The sequence below is a fragment of the Ylistrum balloti genome, unplaced genomic scaffold, assembly GCF_031769215.1.
Source record: "Ylistrum balloti isolate Yb309-2 unplaced genomic scaffold, AGI_CSIRO_Ybal_v1 Utg369772, whole genome shotgun sequence".
Lineage (NCBI taxonomy): Eukaryota > Metazoa > Mollusca > Bivalvia > Pectinida > Pectinidae > Ylistrum > Ylistrum balloti.
In genome coordinates this window covers 3,325,038-3,339,825 of record NW_026781965.1, presented here as the reverse complement: position 1 = coordinate 3,339,825, position 14,788 = coordinate 3,325,038, and the positions used below count along the sequence as shown (strand labels likewise).

The 14,788-nt window shown below is 34.6% G+C and overlaps 1 protein-coding gene across 1 annotated transcript; it reads left to right on the top strand.

The window, feature by feature from the left end:
- Nucleotides 1-6,433: 6,433 nt before the first annotated feature.
- LOC132543915 (nucleolar protein 58-like) lies at nucleotides 6,434-13,421 on the top strand. The gene is made up of 5 exons (XM_060207467.1): nucleotides 6,434-6,513; nucleotides 7,328-8,194; nucleotides 10,025-10,263; nucleotides 12,363-12,486; nucleotides 13,201-13,421. The coding sequence occupies exons 2-5, from the start codon at nucleotides 7,459-7,461 to the stop codon at nucleotides 13,257-13,259; spliced, it is 1,158 nt and encodes a 385-aa protein (XP_060063450.1). The 5' UTR covers nucleotides 6,434-6,513; nucleotides 7,328-7,458; the 3' UTR covers nucleotides 13,260-13,421.
- Nucleotides 13,422-14,788: the final 1,367 nt, after the last annotated feature.

The window sequence follows — 14,788 nt, the reverse complement described above, 5'->3', positions numbered from 1 at the left end:
GTAATTCTGAAGTTGCTTTTGTTTACTGGTTTGTTACGGGGATATTGCCTACATTTCTACATTTCTAGTATCGTCTCACAATTATCTGTTATGTTTATCTCTGTTAAATGAACTAAAAGGACGTGGTACAAGATTTTTCACAATTATATATTGTTCATTAAAATGATGCCACTCCTTCCAATGCAAACGTGACTGACCTACGAGATGTAAACTATAATAAACCTCGAATAAGTCGAAGTCGATGGGATCAAGTAAAATATTCGACTTATCCGATGGTTCGACTCAACAGTGTTTTTGTCTATCGTTTGTAATCGAGACATAGTATATTTAAACTGACCCTATTTTCGCCGATCATGTCTGATAGCAAGGTGTTAATGAAAAGAACAAGACAACATCTCTATTTTATAATAACAATTATCTTTTATTAAAAATACAAATAAATCGTAGGTTAATGACACTTACTGTAATCATCATTGTCACAAACACGTGGATTATGCGTACAAGATTGAACAAAAGACACACGTTACACTGGGTACTTCGTGCAAACAATACTTAAAAAAAAATACATGTACACATATTCTGCTCACATTTATAGCATTTGTATCGTTGAGACAAATATTCTCCATCGAAGTCTAAAAGTAGATCCAGTAATCCCCCCAGATGACTTGGGTCCTTCACTAGATTGCTCATTTGAGCTCATGATTGAGAGTGTGGAATGAATGACAAATCCCGAATTTTCACCCTAATTTATAGCCCCTTTCGACACTTCCACTCAAATGTTGACATTTTCACTCAAATAAAATAACAACTCACGGGCAAAAAGTAAACATGAGATATTTTATTTCAATGGTTGTTTGATCGCATAGTTCTTGGTAAAATGAGATATTTACCTGTGCACCTGTATAAACAAAAGTTTAGGTGGATGGGTACCCTGACATTACATTGTGCATACCGTTACGGCTGACCGATCACACTCGTTACCGACCAGGAATTTTTACATGAGACAACGTGGCGGCTGAATGTTCGACACAAACATGGAATTTTTTGTACGATTTAGAAGGGACGGACTACAAAATATATTCCACACAACCACAGTATTTGATTCAACAGTGTTTGATTCATCCGTGTTTAATTTACTAAGATATAGAGGAGAAAAAATCGGGACCTAACGAAACGTTCGACTCATCCGATGTATTCGACTCATGCGTGTTCGACACAAGTGAGTTTTACTGTATGCGTAGTCTGTGGATGGTAGCGAGGCCGGTGAACTTGTGGCGTCACTGGTGCCCTCCTGTCGCTATTCGGTTACTCTTTATAATGCTAGTACATATAGCCATGGATATGTCAGAACGCTCGTTTAAATCCATATTTTCGAACATTAATGAATTTTTCATTTACCACTAAATCAGTAAGGCTGATCCTAGCGATTAAAACTTTTGCAGTCTTAATGCACTTGCACCGTAAACACGTAGGCGGAAATCAAGTGTGCAATGTGTTGAAAACGCTTATCACGACAAATATTAGTATTCAAGTTTTAAATATCAAACTAAATTAAATTGGTTATGAACTGTTGGTCTGATAATACATTTGTATATTACTTCTCATTATCGATGGAGTTCACTGATGTCGATATACTTGCTAATATTGATGACTATCTCTAGATTTAATGATATACATTTCATGATAACATATTTGCTACTGAAATATAGAGAAATATCACATTGATAAAATTGTTGTTTTGAAAAGACCACATTTTTCTTACTTTTCCACCAGTGAAAAAATAACACTTTTGTAGACATACACCAATGGAAAGAGAGGACACATATCACCATAAAACTGACAAATCATATAAAGCCCGGTACAAAAAAGACCCACGACAACCAGAAGTAGCAATAGGATTGGGCACACGTTTTACAACTTATATAAAGCCCCTTTCAAACATTAAAACACACACATTATATTAATGAAACAATTATATCATGAACAAGTTGAGAGAAAGAGAGGGGGGGGGTGGGGGAGAGGGTGAGAGAGAGGGAGGTGGCAGTTGCGTAGAATGTAGATCCTACGTCTACTCCCTCTCCATGCAAGCGAAATAGGTGATACACTGTCCATGCATACTCCCTCCTTGTCACTCCGACGATTGCTGGTATATCAGTTAATATATCAGTATATCAATTAAAAATGTGCTTGCTATAATCTGTTCGTTTCGTGGATATATTACTAAGTATGCAAAATATTTTTTGGTTTTCTTGTTCAGACAGAAAAGTGTCACCGAATAGGAGTAGATTTAAGTTTATGGGGTTGTATACTATCGCTAATACGACCTTCATTTCCATGAAGTCAGCAGGCATTGCAATTCAAATGACCTTATCAGGGATCAACCCTAATCCCCAACCTAACGTCTTGAATGTGGATAAAGACATTTCAGAAGGGTTCGTGTCATCGACAGTGATGGCTAGGTTGCCATCGTATTTTCAGCCGCGTAGTAACTTGTCATAGGTAAACTCCCTCTGAACAATTTACAGCAAATTTTGGCTTGTAGTGATACGTGTAAGTAGCATGCTTTTATGTTAACATAAAAATGAATTTACATTAAAACTTATTCCTTTGTGTTGATATAATTTTAATTAATGTTTTAATAACGGACTATATTTTGTCGCGTACTGCGAAGTTAAAATTAGTGAAAAGGATAGTCAGTTTCGTCCTTCTATATCTGTACTTAATATGCCAGTAATTTGGTTGTTTTGCCAGTGAAATTGTAATAAATAGATATATATGATATAAAAAGAATATTCAATAGTGTTTCAAGTAATAACGAATATATTTTATTCATGTGTCTGATATTTTTGTGCCTTTCACTTGTGCGCATTATGAAAATATTAAACACACTTGTGAAATATATGTATATTTATTACTGGAGACACTTTTAAGAATCATCTATATATTTTCACATCTCGTTTTTGTTCATTAGGATAGATACCTATAGAAAACTCAGTCTTTTTTATAATATTCGCCAAGCTATCTTACGTCTCTTCTTCCCGCAAAGCCAGCGTAAAATGAGGCTTCTGAATCTACACCCATGTACATATATCTTAAAAAAGGCACCGATTCCTAAACACTTATTTTTAAAAAAAATATAGTGTCGGAATCCTGGATAAATTTAGAAACTAACCTGTACGAGAAAAATATTCACAAAGTTTGTGAAATATTTGTTATCTAACTTTGAATTCGGTGATATAGCGAATTTCTAGTGGAAATCCTTCTTTATTCATAGTAAATAAACTTCTGAACTTTAACTCAAAAAAGGCACCGATTCCTCACAACTTATTTTTAATTTTCAAAGATCATATTAAAGCTTATAAAATTATCATACAAATGTATACGGGAAAAATACTGTCATTTGAACGAAAAAATGCTTTATTCAAGTTTAAAGATTTTCTCTCTATATAATCGACTCAGGCTGGCGCATGCGCAGCACGCTACAGGAAAGATTGCTGGTAATGGTGTCTAATATGTCTGCACATAGTTGAAGAAATAGAGAAGAATATGCTATTTCTCACTATCGCCTTAGTCTTACTATGTGTTCTTTCATACCCAATACTTGTACTTGTGGAACCGGTTGCTTATTGCCAAAAGAGAGACAGGAGATTAGCACAAGTTATTGCAACTTATCAACGCCTTCTCTCAATATGCGTTTTAAATGACATTTCAATACTGACAATACAAATATACAATTGTTGTTACAATTTAACATCAAAATAAGGATCAACACGAAGGACATCGGTACATTGAAACACTTTCAGGGTTTGTGTCGTGTGGTGACTGTATATTTAACACAAGTAAGAAAAATACTTTTACATGTATAAGTATCAATAAATCATCTATAATTCGTGCATCAAATTAGATCACTGTTAAGATTTGCCCATAATTTAAATAAAATTTTGATATAACTTTACATAAAGGCCAATGCCTGGACAGAATGCAAAACCCACAAAAAGCATGGGTTTACACCTTATCCTGGTGGCGCGTGTCGACAAATACCATTGCATAAATATACATAATGCGTTTTAGTTGTAAAAAAAGGAACAAAAAAAGAGACTCGGAAGTAGGACAAGCCATTATTAAAACAAGAGTACTGGGATGAGCAAGCTACCTTCGTGTAAGTCTGATAACCTTGCCACCTAAGTTAGGGGACCCTCAGTTCAGAGACCAAGTGTCATCACATTGAAAACAAAACTAACAAAAGTACATATAGTATGATGAGTGGACACAGTCATCCACTTGAGTCCCGACATATATACATGAATGAAAACACTTGATTGTACGATCACATTCAAATGTGACATAAAATACACTTAACACTGATTTCATCAGCACATAGTATGTAACCTTTTATATAATGCATACATGGTACATACTCGTACCAACCAACTCTTAACTCCACACTCGCATTCATCGTCAGATGCGTTCCCACTCACCACCATACACACACAATGCCGTCTATATATGGTTCAAACATAATTGATTGAAAACCCGGAATAATGGGACTGAGCACAAGTTCTGACAACTTACTAGGCCCTCTCCTGATAACACAAGACATAACTAAACAACATACATACAAACTACTAAATAACATGAAAAAATAAGGAGAGAAAGAAAGAGTGTGGATGGAAGTGAAAAGAGGAGACAGGGTGATGTTGGTGGGTGGAAGTTCTGATTGTCTAACTAGTTAGTATTGACCCTTCCACTTGATGTTAAAATCATTGTTCACCTGATTGTACTATGTTACTGCTTGTTTCAAAGGGAAAATCAGCGTCTCACTATATGAGAATATCCTGTTGGGGGACTGGATAGATACCAATGTTTGACAGAGCATCAAACAGTCTTATTCGAGGATTAGAAACTTTATCAGACAAAAAATAACGGTACGCATCTTCATTATCATCACCACACCGACATTCGGGTGAAACACAAATACCTACACGGAATAAGTCACTTTTAAGACCACCTCATTTTTGTCTAATCCGTGCTTAAAGATGTATCTGTTACCAACGTTAAGATCATTCGGTAGAACACGTGGTACTGCTGGTATTTTGGCATTGAATGTAGAAATTGATGTACTTTTCATAGAATCATCAAGACTATTCAATAAATTTGTTGAAGAAGGGATAAATGATTTTAAGAATATTTAATCTTCAGGTCGGTAACTAATACTGATTGGGAATACGAAAGTAATTCCTTTTAAAAGGAAACAAATTATAAAGATACTTTGGTACTAATCGAGTATGCATCTTGTGAAAAGAATTTTAAAGGAACCCAACCAATTTCAAAGTAAAGTGCCTCACAGGAGGCAACAGAGGATAGTCCAGGCATATTCGAGAGTTGGTCCTTACTAACTTTATATTTCAATCGTTTTAACACAGAGACTTTAGAAGAAGCTGTTTTAATAATTTGTTGAACATGGTCATGCCACTTGCAGTCACCACTAAAAAACACTCCAAGGTGACAATGAGAGTTCGTAAACGGAAGCGGTTCATTGTTACAAATAAGGATGGGTTTTATATCAACTGGAGTAGACGAGAAAAGAATTACTTCCATCTTAGCGGGATTGAAATGTAGCAGTCTCTGATCAGATCAGTCCTGTTAACGTTGGTTTCGGTTTTTGTAGTATATTCAAATCTGCAGAAGAATCTTGGCGAGAAGAATCATTGGCAAAGAGCATGGTAAATGTTTTCATAGGATCACTTTATCATTAATGTAAAATAAAAACAATAAAGGACCAAGAACAGATCCTTGTGGTACACCCCCGGATATAAATTTTAAAGTAGAAGTATTGTTTCCATGTATGTTTACCCGATAACAACGTTAGCTGAATTTTGCCTGATGACGGACGCCAAAATAATAGCTGCGCGCGGAAACATAGTTCCAAACTTTATCGGATAAAACAGCGATTTTCGTAAATCAGCTTGTTCATTACAACATGGAAAATCGCTGAGATTCAGAGAGTATTTCTGTCGAATCACCGCACGTGCTGTTTTCTGGCACTGTCGAGTACAGCAAAATATATGTGGCAGGTATATTCCGACAACGGCGGTGCCAGTTGCAGGATAAATGCTGTTAACTGACAGTAATATACATATATTCACGAATGTAAACATTTGTTGACATTTTAGACTGTTATGACGAGGGGAATGGGATGCCATACATTTGAATGAAGTTATTTGCGTTATTTTCTTGATTTGTGAAAAATGGAAATTAGATAATGAAATAACATTATAAGTCACGAAAAGAAAAGAAAACAAAAGGCAAAGTTTTCACGAAAGAACTTATGAAAAAGTAACTAAATGGCACACCGTTTAGGTTCGTAAAAGCTTAGTTGCCGGCTAAGTTACGGTCGTAACGACGTTTAGAGTTACGTCCCTTGTCAGTGAGGTAAACTTCCGCTACAACAAACACGTGTGGAAGAGAGCAGAATTTGATGGTGATTTCGGTGTTAAGGAACTTTTAAAACAGGTATTTTACCTTTATGTCGTGATGTCCAATGATCGTATTTCGGTTTAGATGATAAGACTAACTCATCTTTGTTAGAGTTGTTGATATCGCAAATTGCAAGGTGGCAGAGCTCAAAGTCAAAACTAGGGTCAGTAGGGACGTATAATATTGAAGGATAAGAAACTAGGCCCAGTAGTGACTTCTCTGTTCGTCGCTGTTGTGTTTTTTTCATTAAGCTGTGAAGTCTGTTATTCATACTGTTCTCGGTCTGTGTCCAATCCAAATCTTTGTTACTACCCCGTACTCTTGCAACATAATTCCCTACATGAATTTGATTAAACATACTTACAAATAACCTCACACATTGGTAATGAACCTGTGTTGTCAGATTGTCAAAGTTATTTATTGCATTGTTGAATTAAAATCAGATACAAATTAATTATATTTTTTTCCTAATTGACACCAAACAGCACCACCTGTAAACATCATTACAGTGTACTATCTTGTAAGGGCAACCGGGGGACATCAGCTATACACAGTATGGCTATTTTCTTAGGGAAAAGCTATATGTGAAAGATGAGACAAACCTCTGCCTTAGAATATTCTGTTCTATTCCAGGTCCATGGACAAATACAAGTGTGACAGAGCAACATGTCTGTCAATCATTTCCCAGGCATATAATCAACAAAAAAATCCACTTTATGTAAATATCATGAAGAATGAAGTACACATTTTTGTTGCAAGTCACATTAAAAGAAAATATGCAAGTATTCAGGAATGAAATGCACAACATATAGATTTGGACTGCAGTTAAAATTACTTTCTTGTATTATAGAACCTTGGAATTGCTTGGAGGTGCATTACATGTGGACAAACAAAAGCAGAAACATATGTGAAGTTGTAGCTTGAAGCTGCTTCAAACTGAAGAAGAACTGTAAAAAGGAATCTGAAAATTCCAAAAGCAAAATGAAAGACAAACAGAACACAGAATCCAAAGAATCAATGAAGGAAAAGAAGTCAAAGTTAGAAAATAAACTTTCTGGGAATCTTTTGAAAACTGTTGGAATTAAGAAACCGAAACAGAAAACAAAAGGATTAAATGGTGTGTCTAATGAGTCTGAGGACTGTAGTCATTTTGTCAAACCAAAGAAAAAACTGAAATCAAAGATTTCAGATAAGTCTTTAAAACCAGACAAAGTCAAGAAAAAGAAAAGAAAAATGTCTCCAGAAATTACTGAAAGTAGCAACTACCTCAATACAGATGTGAGAGAACAACCCCCAAAGAAGAAAAGAAAAAAAAGTTCAGAAGAGTTGTTTGATCATTCAGAAACTCTGTGTGGACATGTTTCAGAAGAGAAATCACACAAACTTTCAGATGTCAGTGAGAAGTATATTGACAGCTCACAGGAAAAAAAACGAAAAAAGAAAAACAGTGGCTTAGTTTCAGAGGAAAGATCACCTAAAAATTTATCTGTCCCTGCTAATGAAAGCCTTCTGTTGAATGTCAATGATAAGGCGAGAATTGATACACATTTAAAGAAAGGGAAGAAAAAGAAGAAGGAGCATGTATTGGAGGAAATATCACACCAACATTTATCTGCAGTTTCACGCGAAAGCCTTCCTTCAGATGTTAGTGAGGATGATAATGATAGCTCACAGGAACGGAAAAGAAAGAGAAGAAAGGATAAACAGCACATTCCAGGTATGTGACAGATCATTATTGCTATAGTATTGTTAAAACACTTGTAGCTTCGCTAGTGTTAGGACTCCTAAAACTGGAATTAGTCAAAAAAGATAATGCATGTACTTTGATCTTGACTTCAGCATAACATGCATGAAATTTTTTCATTAAATATTAATATAGTTAATGGTTTGATTTAGAAAATATGCAGTGGTGTAACCAGGTATATTCCTGTGATCAACATAATGTTTCTGTTTTAATGTTTTTTAATGGTAATTATAATCAAATGGAAGTTGGATAAGATCATTTAACTATAATGAAGGTTCCTCTATTAATAAAATCTGTTAGTTATTAACACAGTAAATATCATAGTTCTTCTTCAGTTGATTCCAAAATAATTAACTGTAATGAGACAAAACAAGTCTTAAGGACCCAACATTGGTTAATAGACTTAAACCTTGAACCTCCTACTGGTTATTGTATGTGATTGTCCTGAATGACCTAACACTATCAACTGGTGAACTTCTTGTGCTAGGACCGAAGAAATAGTAATAAACCGCAAAACTGGGAAATGGGACACCAGGCATCTTAATGATTGAAGTAAATTAAATGTACAAATGTACTTGTGACTTAAGAAGTATTGATACTCTCATAGCCTGTGATCAATTAATAAAATGACATACACATGTAGTTAAGAAATAAGAGTAAGAATTGTTTTGGAATATGTAATTGAGTTGTATCACTTAGCTATCGTCCATGGGATAATGTGTCCAACGAGAACGGTGTCATGACTACCAGCATGGCAAGTGACATATTTCCCACATTTCCTTTCTCCTAGATTTAAATATAAATCTGTGGTTGTATTCTATTTGATTAAAATTGAATTTCAAACCTTTCTTTTTTTTTTTTTTTTTTAATTATTGAATGATTCAATAAAATAACAAAAATCAAAATGTTATAAAAAATGTCAAAAGTATATATTGATTCTGTACATTACTGGTAGTTGGTTAGAAATTTGTAATTTGGTAAAATTAAAGAGATATAGTACATCATGGCCCTTGAACATCTACATTTTTCCTAAGTCAGTTAACCATATCCAAAGATTATCTTTTATATCCATAATATTCTGCATGTACCTGTTGATTTCAAGCATATATATTGAACTATACGTATAATAGTAATTAATTAGATATATTAAAGATCTGTCATAAACAAATATGATAACATTATGCTAAAAATCACAGTGTAAATCCGCTTTAGTAAAAAGAGAAACATCTGGCATGGTAATTACAAAAGAAAAATGAAAATGTTTTACCTGTACCAGGCATTTTCAGGAAAGTTAAGTGGATTAAGTGACCATAAATGCACCAGTTTAAATAGCAAAAACAAATTGTCAAAATATGTGAAATTGCGCCAAAAAGAATCAAATACATGTATTGCAGTTTTAATTCTTAGGGAACATGCCTTCCGACCCTCTAACAGGTTCAGGGGTCACAATCCGACCTTCGGTCTATGGCGGTTTTAAAAGTAAAGATAAATATACAATAACGCATGCACAGCCACAAAGGCCTGGTTACACAACTGAAAATAGGGATGGTGTATGTGTAGGGGAGGAGGGGGGAATAACACTCTTTAGAATATATTATAGAATATATGTATCAAATGTTGGTTTCAATACATGGCATTGACTCCATGATTTTATATGATGAGTATTTTGATGGAAAACTCTGGCTATAACCATGGCTATAATCAAAGGAGGAACCATTATATTGTCATATTTATTTTGGTCGAGGGGGAGATAATCAAAATTTACAAAGAACGTAAATGAGGTTTTTTTTGCTCAATTGGCAGAAGGCGAGCTAGATAGCAGTAAAGATTCAGGCACTGTACTGATAAAGAAAAAAAAGGATAAAAAGAAAAAGAGGAAAAAGGATGAAGATGATAATACAGAAGAATCTGAAGATGCAAGCATGTCAGCCCAGGCTGCTGCAGTTAATTATCTGAAAACTTGGTCAGATGACAAAGACAACTGGAAGTTTCAAAAAGTTCGACAAGTGTGGTTACTGCAGCATATGTATGATGATTCTAAGGTTTGTATTGATTTATTTAAGTCTTCTAATGAAAAAAACAGAAGTCGGAGGACCTTGAATGTCACCTGAAGAGAGTGTTTTTGTTTTGCCAAAAATACATTTGAGAGCGACTAAATTTTAGTTGGATGCTAATCAAATCCCTCTCCATCTGTGGTCGAGTGTCTGGTGTCCATCTAGCTTCTGTCTGTCCTTAATTAATTTTCTTGTTATTACTATTTCTTGAGAAGTACTTGATGGATTATTTTCAAATTTTGTATGTCTGTTCCCCTTGGTCCCTTGCTATACATTGTCTTATTTTGATATTGATCAGAAAAACAGACAGCCATCATGGTTTTTGTAAGTCATAACTTATTGTTATTGCTGGAGAAGCATTGGACGGAGCTTTCTAAATTTCATGTATAAGCTCCCTTTGGTTCATTGTTGTGTCATTTTGATTTTAGAACTGATTAGAAAAATAAAATAGCTGACAGGTGGCCATCTTGGATTTTCACAGTGATTGTTTGTTATCACTGTTTCTTGAGAAGGAATGGATGTATTTTTCTCAAATTTTGTATATCGGTTTCTCTTGGTCATTGTTTATGCTCTTTTATGTTTGGGACTGATTAGAAGAACATAATGGCTGTATTTTGACTGTGTAAGTTTGTATTCACTATTTCCTGGAAAGTACTGGATAGATTTGAGCATGACATTTCATTGACTTCATGGTCACCGTCATCAGACAAATTACCATTCTGATCCTACTAGTGCTAACATACTTGATATACGAGATGGTTAGGAATCAACTATAAGCCTGTGTATACTAAGGTTGAAAATAATGTGACAAAATGGTAAGCAGATTACAGTAAAAAGTACACAAGATGATAACAATGTACTGCAGTTGATTTGGCTACGCTTTGTTTAACACTTTGTCATAGATGTGTGGAGTCTGTGACTCCCTTGTTTAGTACTGACATATCCAGGTGGCTTTTTCTCTCAACTATTTTGGAATTTTATCAATGATATGACTTAGCTACATTTGCTGATTTATTGATTTGGGACTGAGAATGCTTATGCTCTGATCTGGTGATTTTTTTGCCTTTTCGTTCCTGATTCTATGTCTTTCTGATGTTCATTCACTTGGACCCCAGATCTTCTGCTCGTTCCTCGATATAGGAAATGTGAAAGTTCTAACAACTAATTTGGTATACTCTTTTTGTGATGTCCTCTCTGGATGTTATATCCATGACATTTCAGAGAGTCTTTCTTGGATGTTGCAATGCCATGACCATGGTAAATCCTCTTACTAGCAGACCTTTGATGTAAAGGATGACTGCCTGTCCTTTCACAGAATGCAAAAAAATTATTTAAGTGTAATTGTCCAATATAAACTAAAATAAACTCTACCCCCTCACTACAGTGAAATGTGAGACTCTGGAATCATGAAATTTCAGTTATTCACTTTAAAGCCCTTCCATTCACTAAGATTATTTGATTCTACCATATCTGGATCCTAAATTTAGGTCAATTTGACCCTTTTTGGCCCTGCCCATGAGCTCCTGAACATCAGTCAGGGTCACTATATGCATACCATCAAACTGCCACTCCATAATCTTAATTCCAATCAAGTTTGAATTGTTTCCATTAGGAATTAAACATGTTGATGTTTTAATCTCTTGCTTCATTCTCCATTGCTGTAACATACTAAATTTGTCAGCAAAATTTCTTAATCAGACAGAAATTGTTTTTCATGGATGTATGCTCATAAAACACGAATCACACTGCTCATTAGAGATGCTAGGTGAGATATTATTATTTTACAGCAGATGGCATTGTTCCAGTGATCATAACACAGTTTACCAGATAGTCTGATCATGGAAGAGCCTAGGTTTGTCATTTGTGTGTCCAAGCGAGAACATACCTTGATTGACAATGATGTAGGTGGGAGTTAATTAGCAAACAAGTTGTGGGAAACATACAAAAAGTGTATGGATAGATTAAGTGCTAGAAAGAGCACACAGAATAGAGACACTGATGTAAGTTCAATGGGCGTGTGGCATAGGAAAATGTGTTGTAGAGTTTATTGAGTTCAATTATGTAATATACTGAATGACCTGTTGCAGATACCCAGTGCAGACTTTGAGAGATTACTGCTCTACTTGGAAAATTTGAAGGGGAAAGCAAAAGAAGAAACACTTGCTAAAGCCTCAAAAATTATTGAAGCTGAAGACAGTAGTTGTGATGAAAGTAAGTAAGATAGACTTAAACACGATTAGAACTGTTTGTGACTTTGAAGTAGTTTGGAGATCTTGTTGGTAACATTTCTATTGTTTGTTATCATTTCCATATCATCTGATATCCATTCACTGGATTGGACTTCAGTCTTGTTACAAACAGACAAAGACCATGTAGAGTCATTACATACTGTCTTTATACACAAATAAACCCCAGTCTTCATTTTTGTAGAATTATCAATCTTAAAATGTAAGCTAAAAGTAGTTCACAAATAAGCCCTCCCCAATCTTTAATGCTGAACTGTTACGTTAAGGGGGGCGTACAGTATAGTTATCTGTCGACTTGCTAACTCTATAGACTTGTTAATTATGTTAAGTGTTTCTAATGTCTCCACACATTTATGTTGTAAATGACTAATAAAAGATCACAATATGTTATTCATCGTTAGACTTGGTATCTAGAATTGTACTTTGGTACAGTTGGTTTAGGTATATAGGTATATCATAGCTCTATATAAGGATATAGAGATTTTCTTGAGTTATTCAGATAAAAACAATGAAACACTTGAGTTATCAGAAATCATGTCAAGCCTTTAGCATAAAACATCTCTCAGATGTGTATACTGTCAAGCAACAATTTAGCATATTGATACATTTTTGTGTCAACATTAATTAGCCATTATTGTAAGTGTCTTTCATTTACTGTAGCTATGTTCTTATCTTGCAGGTGACGATGGACAAGAAAAAACGACAAGAGCTCGACAGGTTATACAAATGCTCAATTGATCAGTGAGAGCACTTCAACAAACCACCCTTATAATATATAATGTGATGGGTTATATTTAGTACAAAGATACATTATACCAAGGCCAGATACTTTGTTACTAGATAGTGATATCTGTAAAATGTTGATACTGGGGAAAAGACAATGTTAGGTCATAATGTGGGTGGATGGGGTGGGGGAAGTGGGGAGACGTGAATGTATTTTAACCAAATTTAAATCATACTCTCTGCCTTAAGTGTCTGAGTGAATTTCAGCAACATATGGTCTGAGATATCACAAAGGGGAAGTAATCAGGCTCTCAGAGATCATGTAGAGTAGGAAATTTGTTAAGTTATTTCTGATTCATCAAAGCTTGTTGAACTGAAACTGTGACCTACTTACATCAGTTTATGACAATTCTTAAAAACCAATAATTATTTAGCAGAAACACAAAGCGCAACTGTTTTAAACATGGAATGTGTAAGAAACATCAAAATCTAAATTTCACACCCCAAGATTTTGATCCGTAAATTATGTAAGAGCCCACAACAAATATAATGTTTTGAATATCTTACTATCTGAAGCTGACCACTCAAAGTATCTTCTTAAAAAAATAAGCTTATTGCTGAATAGCATCAGAATCACCCAAATTGGCACCCCAGGGGTTCTGTCAGGGGTTGTAGAAATGCTCAGGGACTTAACCAAACACTTAATAAATAGGCAATATCTTTTGTCTGTGTGATAGTTAGTCCTTCCTATTGTATAGTTTTATTTTGAAATGAATATTGAATAAAAATGAAAGCTTGATACATCAAAAAGGATTAAGTATCCTGAATGTTTAGAAGATAATTTTCTACATGTTGCCTCATAAAAAGGAATAATTTCAGAAATGAATGGACTTTGTTTTACATTGTTTTACATTTCCAAACAACTCCATAGACCAGACTCCCTGTTGATTGGTAAGCTTAGTGATAAAATCAGATGTTAAATATATATATATATAGTTTGTTATCAGATAATCTGTAAGTAATATGCTTCAACTTCAGTACTTGCCAATCAATTCTTACGTCCAATATTGTGTACACAATGTCACGTCCATGTAGATGATTTTGGAAATTGTTTTAACACCAGTAACTTTGTAGATTATTTATAGACAAATTGGTATTTTAAGCTCTCATTATCTATAACAGGTACACATGAAGAATAAACAAAGCAATTAAAAACAAAAGCATTTTTTTGTGTGTGTTATTACATTGCAGATCAACCTGATCAAAAGGCATTGATTGTCCTTCCTTTACCATCACAATTTCTCAAATGACATGAACTTCTTGGTCCCTAGTGGTTGGTTTTTTTTAGCCAAGAATTTTTGTTATCGCTTTTTCTTCAGAAGTACTGGATGGATCTTTCTCAAATTCATATGTAAGTTCCCCTTGGTCCCTAGTTGTACCGTTTGATTTCAGGACTGATCAGAAAAACAAAATGGCCGACACTTAGATTTTCATTTTGAAAGTTTGTTTTTGCTTTTTCTTGAGAGATGCTGCATAAATCTTTC